Consider the following 15,656-nt stretch of genomic DNA (forward strand, 5'->3'; position numbering starts at 1 on the left):
ATATAATTTATAAAAGTGGAAATTTTCACACAATATGTATGCACTTAGTTTGGGTACAACTTTTATTTTGGGTGCATATATTTAATCCATTTGACTTTACGTTAATGAAATCAGTGTTTTTTATTCACCCAATCGTTTTAAAGCTCATTATTTACTCATGTTTCCTGATTTAGCCAGCTGGTTTATCATTACGTAATGTAACCTTCCATATGTATGTATCTGATGGCAAGAAGCCACTGTTTACAGCTAGCAGCGCTGGAAGTTGTCCAACATTCTGATCATGCAACCCTACTATTCTACCAAGGTCAACAGTGACTTATTTCTCACTGTGTCGTACACATTACCTAAAACCTTTACTATGTGTTATGTCCTGCATTACATGTAATTAGTACTACTCTCCAGGGGTACAGAAATTAAAAATACTTCACTAGCCCGCCGGACCAGAACCAACTAAAGTTTACTAGCCCACCAGAATTTCTATTAGTCCGCTAGCCTATAGAACAATATTACTGTTTAGCAATATTGTAATATACACTTTCTCCACTTTAAATGATATATTATTAAGTAGCCTTGGTAATTAAGTGATCAACATCTCATGGCAAACGAAATCAAGCCCATCAATATATTTTTGTAATATTCTGATATAACTTTTTTCACATTGTTTTCATATATACATGTATTTACAAAACTCAAGTGACATCCTGCAAGTATTTAACAGAACAATTTATTCAAAACACATGGGCAACATACTTTCAACATAAACCGGCCATTTCTGGGGAGTATTAACCTTTGACCGGCTCTGTTTCCATGGTTTATTAGTCAGTCAGAAAAAGATAGATCACCCCTTGGACTGGTAACTGGTTGCATTTTTTAACCCATCTGTCAGAATTTCTACTCTCATTTGGTGAGCGGGGGAGTGCTTTTTGCATCCCTGCTCTTAATTAATTAACCCTTATGGCAAGCTACATCTTACCCTGCCTGATGTCATCAGTTAACCAGGGACAGGGTGTAACCTTGTGCTAAAGTGCTTGCCTGATGCACAGCTGGTCCAGGATCAATCCCTGTAGGTGGCTCATTGCATTATTTCTCGTTCCAGCCAGTGCATCACGACTAGTATATATTAAAGGCCATGGATATGCAATCCTGCCTGTGGAGTGGTGTAAATAAAAGATTTCTTGCAACTAATGGCAGGTTTCCTTTCTAAGACTACATGGGCAGGAGTTAGCTCAGTCAGTTGAGTGCTTGCCTGAGGTGGATCCATTCAACTGATTGGGTTTTTTTTGCATTCCAACCAGTGCACTACAACGGGTCAAAGGCCATGGTACATGGATGTGCTTTTCTGTCTGTGGGAAAGTGCAATAAAAGATCCGTCACTGCTAATGGAAAAATGCAGCAGGTTTCCTCTGATGACTACGAGTCAGAATTACCAAATTTTTGTTTGACATCCAATAGCTAATGATTAATTAATCAATGTGCTCTAGTGGTGTCATTAAACAAAACAAACTAACTTTTTTTGAGACTACATGTCAGAATTACCAAATGTTTCACATGCAATAATTAATGATTTATAAATCAAGATGTCGTTAATCAAAATAAACTTTAACTTTTACAGTTAACCAGAAAGTGTATCATGCTTAATGCCAGCCAGCCGCTGCTGATAATTTACTGGCTGAATCATTCAGGTTACACGTAGGCTCAAAAGGATCCTGTCGCTTTGGGTTTTTAGTTTTGTAAATATCCCTCGCAATTTTAACAAAACAGTTTTATTGGCAGTCATGTCTAAAAATGGATGAATGAATGAATGTTTACCGACACCCCAGTAAAAAAATTTTATTATTCAGTATCAAACAAAGGTAAATGTATGAATAAATTGATGATCAACATCAGTATAAAACTTCAAACATTAAATTAAAAACTGTAAAGAAATGAAAAATTACAGGGTTTTTAAATAAAGTTTATTAACCCCAGAAAACAAATATACATGTAGTAGTGCCAGGGTTGGGGCCCTGGTATGCTACTTTACAATCATTAATATGTTAAACATTGTACACAATATATATAGCATATTAATCAAACAGTAATAATGGACATAGATACATGTAAAACATAGTTCATAGTTTTATGGGGTTAACACAGAAGCTAGAAATAATAGAAATAAAGAGAAGGAAGGAGAGAAAGAAAGAAGATTGAAAGATTGAAGGAAAGGAATTGCAATAGAAAATAGTACATATTTCATTATTATTATCATCACCACTACCGTCATTACCATTACTGCTACTGTATTATTATTTCACATGTATAGGGATAATGTATAAGATGTAATTTAAATTAAAATCAAAATAGAATAGTAAAAGAAGATAGAAAGAAAAAAAAAGAGTGCTTGAAAGGGTAAGAAACGTGTATGGAAGAGAAGAAAAAACATTTAAAGAAGGCAATATTGTTGTTTCTTTAAATTTAACTTTTGATTAATGAATAATGGATTAAGTAAGTTGGATAATGTACTAGAAAGTGCGGAATAATGAAAATTAAATAACTCACCTATGTATCTCATGAATTATTTTTTACAGTTTATCCACACTTCCAGGTACATTCTCCAATACATATGTATAGTCATACCATCCAGTGAAATAAGCACAGTCAGAATTGATATATCTGAGTTAATTTAGGATCGATCCCTGTCGGTGGGCTCATTATGCTATTTCTCATTCCAACCAGTGCACCACGACTGGTATATCCAAGGCCGTGAAGGTGTTATGTGCTATCTTGTCTTTAAGATTGTGCATACATAATTAACCTGAAACATATTGGTCTGTGACATATACATTTACATGTACATGTGTGTAAGTTAACTGCAAGTGCAGTAAATATGTTTTAGTTGGAAAAGATGTATACTACATTCATGTATATTAGGAAATGTTTTATTTAACAACACACTCAACACATTTTATTTCCGGTTATATGGTGTCAGTTATGTATGTTAGATACCATTTATCTTGCATCTTGTTTCTAAAGACAAACATCCAACTCTGTTTTGCTCACTAGATGTCAGGGTCGTATAGCTATCCAGGAGCAAAACAAAATCCAGTAAAAATTATAGAAATTTAAAGAAAATCATCTTCTTAACTATTTAACGAGTTTTAGGCATGCTCATTCATTCCAAGAATTCATTTGCTCCCCCCACCCCCCACCCCCCCAAAAAAATTTCCTAGCTATGGCCCTGGATGTGTTTAGAAACAACTTGTAAAATAAATGGAAACTAACAGCAATTTGGTAGTATTTATTCTATTTCTCTATGTATATAGAGTAAAAAAACAAAAATGTATGTCATTGTGTTTTTTATAAACTTAATACCGGCCTCGGTGGCATTGTGGTTAGGCCATCGGTCTACAGGCTGGTAGGTACTCGGTTCAGATCCCAGTCGAGGCATGGGATTTTTAATCCAGATACTGACTCCAAACCCTGAGTGAGTGCTCCGCAAGGCTCAGTGGGTATGTGTAAACCACTTGCACGGACCAGTGATCCATAACTGGTTCAACAAAGGCCATGGTTTGTGCTATCCTGCCTGTGGGAAGCGCAAATAAAAGATCCCTCGCTGCCTGTTGTAAAAGAGTAGCCTATGTGGCAACAGTGGGTTTCCTCAGTGTCAGAACGACCATATGTTTGATGTCCAATAGCCGATGATAAGATAAAAAATTCAATGTGCTCTAGTGGTGTCGTTAAATAAAACAAACTTTATAAACTTAATAAGTAACTGGCTTTTATTTCAAACCTGCTACACTTAGGATGTCTCTAATGTCTGTTGTTAAATACATGTCATGCTTTCAAATTATTTATAAGATTAGGGATGTTGACATACAAGTATATATATATATATAATTAGGAACCAGTAGATATTTTCAATATTTCAGTATTTTTCTTTAAATATGATTTTAAAAAACCCACCCAAATACCCATCAGATTCTTATGTTGTACAGTGCTCATATTGTGGCATGTTCATAAACTTAATGATTTAAACAACGATCTATAAATATTTACAGAAAAAAAAAACAAGAAAAAAAAAAAAAAATTGTAGGAGGATGTACATGTATGTGACTATACATTAGGTAGTTTTTGATAAATGCATTAAAACCCCATGTATTGTTTGAGTTTTGCATGTATGATGGGTCATATTCTAGGTGTATACTGGAAAGAATTTTGTTTTATTACATACCTATTCAATCTTACTATAGTGATAAAGACAGTTTCAAGCTGTGTGATAAATGTATCTTGTATCTTGGGCCGAAACTTTTAAATGGGAAATTCCCTTTTTATTTTTACTGGTGTTAGTCACTTAGTGCCTTTTTGTTACTGACATCATATATGATTTACAAATTATGTCAAGTGCATCGTATTTGAAACATTACACAAGGCAGCTGCAGAGTTAAGTAAATCCATGAAAGGAGTATTGATCATAGGTTTAAGAAAGTGTTACGATGTTAAATTAAAAGCCGTTTTTGTAAAACATAAAAGAAGGTATGTAATAAATACAGAATTTCTCATATGTTGTTTTCGCTTCCTATTTATTGCACCTTTATTTTGCGTAAGAAAATACCATTTGACCTTGACCAGTGTTGTGGTATATATTCTTGTGCAAAATAAACTTGTGCAATGAATAGAAAATGAAAACAACGTATGTGAAGTTTTGTATATTTATTAAATTTTCAGATAATTGGGGTATTTCCTTGAAAATTATTCAAAAGTAGCTAATTAACTCTCTTTTTTTATTAGCCATGCAACTACTAAATGTTGTAACAGGGTGGACAGGGTAAGTCCTGCATATTATATACTGAAACAGTGTTTAACTGGATGGATGGATGGGTGGGTGGATTTATGTAACGACACCCTAACACAAAAACATGTCAGCTATTGGGGGTCAAATTCAATGTTTAGAAGACATCTGTGTTGAAAATTTGCTAAAATAATATGACACTATCAAAATACCAAAAGGTTTACTAGTCAGTGCTCCACAACTGGTATTTCAAAGCTGTGGTATGTGCTATCCTGTCTGTGGGATGGTAAATATAAAAGATCCCTTGCTACTAATGTAGCGTGTTTCAGATCTAAGACTGTGTCAAAATTACCAAATGTTTGAAATCCAATAGCCGATGATTAATAAATCAATGTGCTCTAGTGGTGTTGTTAAATAAAACAAACTACTGGCTCTTAATTTTGTTGAGTATATTTTTTTTTAATAAATGGCTGTATTTTATGGCTGTTCAGAAATCAGTCTTAAATGTGTGACTATAAACATCCTACCGGTATAACACATTTAGTTGTACATGTAGTCTAGCACTTGATTCACTCTCATTAGTGCAGTGTAATCTTTTAAGCCATGATCATTTTACCGTTACTAAGTTTATACGTAATACAAAAACCAGTTTAATACTGGTGTAGTGAAATAATGATACCAGATGTATGGGTTTATCAGTCCAAAACGTGTATTTAAATTGTAACTACATGTAACTCATCAATTAATGACCACACACATGGACAGTGTAGTAATATTAATTGTGTACTATCATTAACACCCCTAATAGGTGGTTATGGGTTTGAAATCTTTTGAAATTGGACACTGCATTCCATGTACTTTGACAAAGTTTAAACAGCAGTTCTCTTACTATAATCGTTAAAAAAAAAAAAAAAAATGTATCCGTTTATTTCTAAGATTTCAGGGTTATAGCCACCACACCACCATTTGTAGTGAATGGCATGAAGTATTTAAAGTGACGGACCCTATAGGTTTTAAACACTATGGCACATTATTCACTATTGGATCCATGTTTGACAATTGAAATCAGACATTACTTAGATTTTATTATTTATATTATCCATTCTGTACATCAGATGTGTTTCTAGTTATCCTGGTGTTTCTAATACAAACAATGCATTTTTCTTTGTTTTAAAAATGCACATGTATATGTTTGAGAAGTTATTGTTATGGAGACGAGCTCTATAGCCTATTTTTAAAGGTATTTTTTCCATTTCAACATCACAGACTCTTGTTTCGGTCTGTTGTAACTTTATCCAAGTATGCTACAGGTTTGTAGATTTTCCAGACTTAGTGTCCATTTCTACGGGTTGAAACTAGCTAGTGTCTGCTACTTGAATAGTGGTGCATATACATGCATGTTAAACTTACATGTGAATGCTGTTTGGTTTTCCAAGTGAATACTTAATCCACCCTGTAGATTAGTATCAATAGGTCTCTGAGAATTGAAAGTTTGTGTAAACCATTTACGAGTTACTCAGAAAAATATTACAGGTAACCTGTTTTATTTTAGGTAATTTGTTACAACCATGTATATGATGTCCTAAATTTAATGCTCAAACGAAATAAATGGGTTAGTCAAACAAGCAAACAAAAATATCATTCTCTCAATTTTTAGAAGCCTGGATTGAGATTTATTCTAAACAAAAACTTTTTGTTCTTACAGTTACGGAATCACAACGGGTCTCTTGTTCCAGTTAACAGGAAACTTGTCACCAACAGCAGAGATGAGTAAGTCTAGTTTAACTGTGCATGGTGCTAATTCGACTTGTTACCAACAGCAGAGATGAGTAAGTCTAGTTTAACTGTGCATGGTGCTCACGCGACTTGTCAACAACAGCAAAGATGAGTATGTCTAGTTTAACTGTGCATGATGCTAACTCAACTTGTCACCAACAGCAGAGATGAGTAAGTCTAGTTTAACTGTGCATGTGCTAACTCGACTTGTCAGCAACAGCAGAGATGAGTAAGTCTAGTTTAACTGTGCATGTGCTAACTCGACTTGTTACCAACAGCAGAGATGAGTAAGTCTAGTTTAACTGTGCATGATGCTAACTCAACTTGTCACCAACAGCAGAGATGAGTAAGTCTAGTTTAACTGTGCATGTGCTAACTCGACTTGTCACCAACAGCAGAGATGAGTAAGTCTAGTTTAACTGTGCATGATGCTAACTCAACTTGTCACCAACAGCAGAGATGAGTAAGTCTAGTTTAACTGTGCATGTGCTAACTCGACTTGTTACCAACAGCAGAGATGAGTAAGTCTAGTTTAACTGTGCATGTGCTAACTCGACTTGTTACCAACAGCAGAGATGAGTAAGTCTAGTTTAACTGTGCATGATGCTAACTCAACTTGTCACCAACAGCAGAGATGAGTAAGTCTAGTTTAACTGTGCATGTGCTAACTCGACTTGTTACCAACAGCAGAGATGAGTAAGTCTAGTTTAACTGTGCATGTGCTAACTCGACTTGTTACCAACAGCAGAGATGAGTAAGTCTAGTTTAACTGTGCATGGTGCTCACGCGACTTGTCAACAACAGCAAAGATGAGTATGTCTAGTTTAACTGTGCATGGTGCTAACTCAACTTGTCACCAACAGCAGAGATGAGTAAGTCTAGTTTAACTGTGCATGTGCTAACTCGACTTGTTACCAACAGCAGAGATGAGTAAGTCTAGTTTAACTGTGCATGATGCTAACTCAACTTGTCACCAACAGCAGAGATGAGTAAGTCTAGTTTAACTGTGCATGTGCTAACTCGACTTGTTACCAACAGCAGAGATGAGTAAGTCTAGTTTAACTGTGCATGTGCTAACTCGACTTGTCAGCAACAGCAGAGATGAGTAAGTCTAGTTGAGTCTAGTTTAACTGTGCATGGTGCTCACGCGACTTGTCAACAACAGCAGAGATGAGTAAGTCTAGTTTAACTGTGCATGATGCTAACTCAACTTGTCACCAACAGCAGAGATGAGTAAGTCTAGTTTAACTGTGCATGTGCTAACTCGACTTGTTACCAACAGCAGAGATGAGTAAGTCTAGTTTAACTGTGCATGATGCTAACTCAACTTGTCACCAACAGCAGAGATGAGTAAGTCTAGTTTAACTGTGCATGTGCTAACTCGACTTGTTACCAACAGCAGAGATGAGTAAGTCTAGTTTAACTGTGCATGTGCTAACTCGACTTGTCAGCAACAGCAGAGATGAGTAAGTCTAGTTGAGTCTAGTTTAACTGTGCATGGTGCTCACGCGACTTGTCAACAACAGCAGAGATGAGTAAGTCTAGTTTAACTGTGCATGATGCTAACTCAACTTGTCACTAACAGCAGAGATGAGTAAGTCTAGTTTAACTGTGCATGTGCTAACTCGACTTGTTACCAACAGCAGAGATGAGTAAGTCTAGTTTAACTGTGCATGATGCTAACTCAACTTGTCACCAACAGCAGAGATGAGTAAGTCTAGTTTAACTGTGCATGTGCTAACTCGACTTGTTACCAACAGCAGAGATGAGTAAGTCTAGTTTAACTGTGCATGATGCTAACTCAACTTGTCACCAACAGCAGAGATGAGTAAGTCTAGTTTAACTGTGCATGTGCTAACTCGACTTGTTACCAACAGCAGAGATGAGTAAGTCTAGTTTAACTGTGCATGTGCTAACTCGACTTGTCAGCAACAGCAGAGATGAGTAAGTCTAGTTGAGTCTAGTTTAACTGTGCATGGTGCTCACGCGACTTGTCAACAACAGCAGAGATGAGTAAGTCTAGTTTAACTGTGCATGGTGCTAACGCGACTTGTCACCAACAGCAGAGATGAGTAAGTCTAGTTTAACTCTGCATGGTGCTAACTCAACTTGTCACCAACAGCAGAGATGAGTAAGTCTAGTTTAACTGTACATGGTGCTAACGCGACTTGTCAACAACAGCAGAGATGAGTAAGTCTAGTTTAACTCTGCATGGTGCTAACTCAACTTGTCACCAACAGCAGAGATGAGTAAGTCTAGTTTAACTGTACATGGTGCTAACGCGACTTGTCACCAAAAGCAGAGATGAGTAAGTCTAGTTTAACTCTGCATGGTGCTAACGCGACTTGTCATCAACAGCAGAGATGAGTAAGTCTAGTTTAACTTTGCATGGTGACAATGCGACTTGTCACTAACAGTAGAGATGAGTATGTCTAGTTTAACTGTGCATGGTGCTAACTCGACTTGTCACCAACAGCAGAGATGAGTAAGTCTAGTTTAACTGTGCATGGTGCTAACGCGACTTGTCAGCAACAGCAGAGATGAGTAAGTCTAGTTTAACTGTGCATGGTGCTAACTCGACTTGTTACCAACAGCAGAGATGAGTAAGTCTAGTTTAACAGTGCTTGGTGCTAACTCGACTTGTCAACAACAGCAGAAATGAGTAAGTCTAGTTTTCCAGATTTTTGCAATGCCTGGAGATACCAAGATGAAATTTTGTGTATAGCTTTGTCATTTGTATATAGCTTTACAGATCAAGTTGAAGTTTCACTGTGATTTACCCACTTTTCAGAGTTATAGCCCTTGAATTTAGGAGATACGAAATATTGTTGGGCCTCGGTAGGGAACATGTATTGTTTTAGCAGTACTCACAAAATGCTTGTTATATCATGTAAGTAGGTTTAAAATCAAAACCTGTGGACATATTTGTATTATTATAATACTAATCCATGGTACATTATATACTGTCCTGTATATCACATAATATTAGAAATTAATTTTTATTTATTTACTATGAAATCTTTATTTTTGTGCTTTGCTATAAATTTAAAAAAACAAAAACATTTTGTTGGATACTAGTATTTTAATTTGTGGATTGGAAAGGTAGTACCATAAAATCGGATTATATATAAATACAATGAAATATATATATATATTGGTGTGTGTTCTTAAATTTAATGTAGTTCACAAATTACTGAAGAATTAGGGATCCACGAATAAAATTTATTTCACAGTATTTATTATTATTTATTTTATTTTATTATTTTATTTTTTGCATCATTTTGCAGACCGTACGTATTGGAGATTGTACGAGTTTATCAGCACTGTGAGTATTTTATTAATACAATTTGAAATAATGTTAAATTGATAAATGCAGCATTTATTAGTACCCCACGCACTGTGCTGGAACAATTGACTGTTTATACAATATATCACTGTGCTGGAACAATTAACTGTTTATACAATATATCATTGTGCTGGAACAATTAACTGTTTATACAATATATCACCATGCTGGAACAGTTGACTGTTTATACAATATATCACCGTGCTGGAACAATTGACTGTTTATACAATATATCACCGTGATGGAACAACTGACTGTTTATACAATATTATATATCACTGTGCTGGAACAATTGACTGTTTATACAATATATCACCGTGCTGGAACAATTAACTGTTTATACAATATATCACTGTGCTGGAACAATTAACTGTTTATACAATATATCACTGTGCTGGAACAATTAACTGTTTATACAATATATCCATTCTTCATGGTTTGTAATCAGAGAGAACTGTATTGATACCCTTAATGAAACAATTCCCATTAATTCTGTGTATTTGCACTAACAAACATGAACACTTAATTCATTTATTTTTATGGTTATTGCCACTTAAGGCTCAAGTATGCTATTCTGAGAACGCCTTTTAAAGCTATCTGGGCTGTCTGTACAGGATGCAGGTTTAATGCTTAGTTATTACGGTTTGTTTGACTTAAAAACAGTGTGTTCATCCATGACTGCTGGGAAAAAGTCAGGAAGAGTAGGTTTGCCTTTTTTTATTCTTTTACTGCATCCACCCATCTTTTCACCACCATATTAATTTTAAAAACTGAAAGAAAAGAGAAAAGTGTTGGCTCTTTTTTCTAGGTACATGTATGGTCAGGTTCTTGGAAGTACACAATTTATTTTTTAGACCTTAGAGAAGTCTGTGTACATTTAGTATTCCTTGGGCAAATTCCTATGCAAATAATTAATTCATGTAACCAAACAATTGGCGTTACCTAGGTGAAAACCACAGGAGCCTAAATTCTGGTTACCTAAGATTTTTAACTTCTCAGTATGTGATGATCCGGATGACAAAGTGAAGTCATATTTGAGATATTTGAGATCTGTGTATGCATATTAATATGATACACGTACAATCATACATGTGAGTTGTTATTTATACAGCAATATAAATGTTTGGCTGATTGAAACTCAATATGGTTGTGTTCAAGTATGAAGCTGATTTATTTGAATGTTGTAAATATTGACTTTTCTCAGCACATCCCCTTGAATGGAGTCCATACAGAGCGCCGTATGATGAGGCCATCAAGAAGCAAATAAAGGAAATCACCACCAGGGTACACTGTCTTTCTCTCTGTCTGTCTGTCTGTCACCAAGGTCTGTTCTAAAATTGATAACAGGGGTTGGGGTGGGGAGAGGCCATGAGGAACTAATTATTGTTCTGCTGAGCCGGTCGTATTTTGTGGTTTTGCTTTGCATAATAGATGTAGGTTTAAATAAATTCTTGTGGATGATGAGTGTGTAAAAACAGTTTGCATAATACATGTAGGTTTAAATAAATTCTTGTGGATGATGGGTGTAAAAACAGTTTGCATAATACATGTAGGTTTAAATAAATTCTTGTGGATGATGAGTCTGTAAAAACAGTTTGCATAATACATGTAGGTTTAAATAAATTCTTGTGGATGATGAGTGTGTAAAAACAGTTTGCATAATACATGTAGGTTTAAATAAATTCTTGTGGATGATGAGTGTGTAAAAACAGTTTGCATAATACATGTAGGTTTAAATAAATTCTTGTGGATGATGAGTGTGTAAAAACAGTTTGCATAATACATGTAGGTTTAAATAAATTCTTGTGGATGATGAGTCTGTAAAAACAGTTTGCATAATACATGTAGGTTTAAATAAATTCTTGTGGATGATGAGTGTGTAAAAACAGTTTGCATAATACATGTAGGTTTAAATATATTCTTGTGGATGATGAGTGTAAAAACAGTTTGCATAATACATGTAGGTTTAAATAAATTCTTGTGGATGATGAGTCTGTAAAAACAGTTTGCATAATACATGTAGGTTTAAATAAATTCTTGTGGATGATGGGTATGTATAAAAACAGTTTCCATAATACATGTAGGTTTAAATAAATTCTTGTGGATGATGAGTGTAAAAACAGTTTCCATAATACATGTAGGTTTAAATAAATTCTTGTGGATGATGAGTGTAAAAACAGTTTCCATAATACATGTAGGTTTAAATAAATTCTTGTGGATGATGAGTGTGTAAAAACAGTTTGCATAATGCATGTAGGTTTAAATAAATTCTTGTGGATGACGAGTCTGTAAAAACAGTTTGCATAATACATGTAGGTTTAAATAAATTCTTGTGGATGACGAGTCTGTAAAAACAGTTTGCATAATACATGTAGGTTTAAATAAATTCTTGTGGATGATGAGTGTGTAAAAACAGTTTGCATAATACATGTAGGTTTAAATAAATTCTTGTGGATGATGAGTGTGTAAAAACAGTTTGCATAATACATGTAGGTTTAAATAAATTCTTGTGGATGATGAGTGTAAAAACAGTTTGCATAATACATGTAGGTTTAAATATATTCTTGTGGATGATGAGTGTAAAAACAGTTTGCATAATACATGTAGGTTTAAATAAATTCTTGTGGATGATGAGTCTGTAAAAACAGTTTGCATAATACATGTAGGTTTAAATAAATTCTTGTGGATGATGAGTCTGTAAAAACAGTTTGCATAATACATGTAGGTTTAAATAAATTCTTGTGGATGATGAGTGTGTAAAAACAGTTTGCATAATACATGTAGGTTTAAATATATTCTTGTGGATGATGAGTGTAAAAACAGTTTGCATAATACATGTAGGTTTAAATAAATTCTTGTGGATGATGAGTCTGTAAAAACAGTTTGCATAATACATGTAGGTTTAAATAAATTCTTGTGGATGATGGGTATGTATAAAAACAGTTTCCATAATACATGTAGGTTTAAATAAATTCTTGTGGATGATGAGTGTAAAAACAGTTTCCATAATACATGTAGGTTTAAATAAATTCTTGTGGATGATGAGTGTAAAAACAGTTTCCATAATACATGTAGGTTTAAATAAATTCTTGTGGATGATGAGTGTGTAAAAACAGTTTGCATAATGCATGTAGGTTTAAATAAATTCTTGTGGATGACGAGTCTGTAAAAACAGTTTGCATAATACATGTAGGTTTAAATAAATTCTTGTGGATGACGAGTCTGTAAAAACAGTTTGCATAATACATGTAGGTTTAAATAAATTCTTGTGGATGATGAGTGTGTAAAAACAGTTTGCATAATACATGTAGGTTTAAATAAATTCTTGTGGATGATGAGTGTGTAAAAACAGTTTGCATAATACATGTAGGTTTAAATAAATTCTTGTGGATGATGAGTGTAAAAACAGTTTGCATAATACATGTAGGTTTAAATATATTTTTGTGGATGATGAGTGTGTAAAAACAGTTTGCATAATACATGTAGGTTTAAATATATTCTTGTGGATGATGAGTGTAAAAACAGTTTGCATAATACATGTAGGTTTAAATAAATTCTTGTGGATGACGAGTCTGTAAAAACAGTTTGCATAATACATGTAGGTTTAAATAAATTCTTGTGGATGATGGGTATGTATAAAAACAGTTTCCATAATACATGTAGGTTTAAATAAATTCTTGTGGATGATGAGTGTAAAAACAGTTTCCATAATACATGTAGGTTTAAATAAATTCTTGTGGATGATGAGTGTAAAAACAGTTTCCATAATACATGTAGGTTTAAATAAATTCTTGTGGATGATGAGTGTGTAAAAACAGTTTGCATAATGCATGTAGGTTTAAATAAATTCTTGTGGATGACGAGTCTGTAAAAACAGTTTTCATAATACATGTAGGTTTAAATAAATTCTTGTGGATGACGAGTCTGTAAAAACAGTTTTCATAATACATGTAGGTTTCAATAAATTCTTGTGGATGATGAGTCTGTAAAAACAGTTTGCATAATACATGTAGGTTTAAATAAATTCTTGTGGATTTGCCTTACTGATCTGGCCAATTCTAGAACAGACATGAACAGTTGTTTATTATATGTGTAAAAAATACATTTTGGATATTTATATAATTGTTTCCAGTTTATAAATGATGTCTTATTTTATGTTATTTGGTGTTACTGAAATAATTTTGTTGCTGCATAATGCATTACATTTTATAACAATTTGTGTCAATTATATGATTGTTTAGTTAACTAACTATACCTGATTTATATTAGGCAAAATGGTCAATATATGTAAAGTGTCTTTAAATTTAATAAGTTAAATAAAATCAATTTCAAATAAATTTTAAAATTCAGTTTTTGTCACTTTGTATTTCACTTGTGTGTATGTGTGTGTGTGTGTGTGTGTGAGTGTGTGTGTGTGTGTGTGTGTGTGTGTTCATATACCACCATATTTTATTTTATTTTATATGTATGTATATTATGAATGCTCAAAGGCCAGATCTAAGACCTATTGCAATAAACTATATACATGTATATACATTATAACATGAATGCATGAAATTACTCTTAACCCATTGTTCATTCTCTATAGACTTTTCAGTAAAATAAACGTTTATCTTTGTATAATCATTTTACAATGCTCGCTGTTTACCAGATTGTATCTTTATTTTCTTCTATAACAGATTGAGAAACTGGAAGAATCTGTACCGGAGCTGCATCACCGGAGGTTTGCTAAAATTAATGCGGTAAGTAAAAATAAGTGTCCTACATTGTTGTGCTGTGTGGTGAGATGTAGCCCAGTGCTAAAAAGCTCTCATGGATCTAGGCTCGATCCCCCATAGGTGGTCCATTCAGGTTATTTGTCATTCCAGCCAGTGCTCTACAACTGGTATAACAAAATGTATGGTGTATATATCTGTGGGGTGGTGCATATATAAGATCCTTTAAGTTTACTGCTAGTTAATTGAAAAGAGTAACCCATGGTGTGGTGGTGGCAGGTTTCCTTTCTCATCATCTATGTAGTATCTACAAGATGTACAAGCCATAGCTATTTACATACATATATATATTACAGTATGTATCTACAAGATCTACAAGCCATAGCTATTTACATACATACATATATATATATTACAGTATGTATCTACAAGATCTACAAGCCATAGCTATTTACATACATATATATATTACAGTATGTATCTACAAGATTTACAAGCCATAGCTATTTACATACATATATATATTACAGTATGTATCTACAAGATCTACAAGCCATAGCTATTTACATACATATATATATATTACAGTATGTATCTACAAGATCTACAAGCCATAGCTATTTACATACATGCATATATATATATTACAGTATGTATCTACAAGATCTACAAGCCATAGCTATTTACATACATGCATATATATATATTACAGTATGTAGCTACAAGATCTACAAGCCATAGCTATTTACATGCATATATATATATTACAGTATGTAGCTACAAGATCTACAAGCCATAGCTATTTACATGCATATATATATATTACAGTATGTAGCTACAAGATCTACAAGCCATAGCTATTTACATGCATATATATATATTACAGTATGTAGCTACAAGATCTACAAGCCATAGCTATTTACATACATATATATATTACAGTATGTAGCTACAAGATCTACAAGCCATAGCTATTTACATATATATATATATATATATTACAGTATGTAGCTACAAGATCTACAAGCCATAGCTATTTACATGCATATAT

General features: G+C 33.8%; 1 protein-coding gene across 1 annotated transcript in view; it reads left to right on the top strand.

Moving 5' to 3' along the window:
• Positions 1-15,656, top strand: part of LOC121369661 — a 43,862-nt gene that overhangs the window by 14,206 nt on the left and 14,000 nt on the right. Inside the window, exons 3-6 of the mRNA XM_041494706.1 lie at positions 6,474-6,538; positions 9,832-9,869; positions 11,095-11,174; positions 14,570-14,632. Coding sequence (XP_041350640.1) covers positions 6,474-6,538; positions 9,832-9,869; positions 11,095-11,174; positions 14,570-14,632 — 246 coding nt within the window. The remainder of the gene's footprint in view (positions 1-6,473; positions 6,539-9,831; positions 9,870-11,094; positions 11,175-14,569; positions 14,633-15,656) is intronic.

Source organism: Gigantopelta aegis, chromosome 4 (genome assembly GCF_016097555.1).
Source record: "Gigantopelta aegis isolate Gae_Host chromosome 4, Gae_host_genome, whole genome shotgun sequence".
NCBI lineage: Eukaryota > Metazoa > Mollusca > Gastropoda > Neomphalida > Peltospiridae > Gigantopelta > Gigantopelta aegis.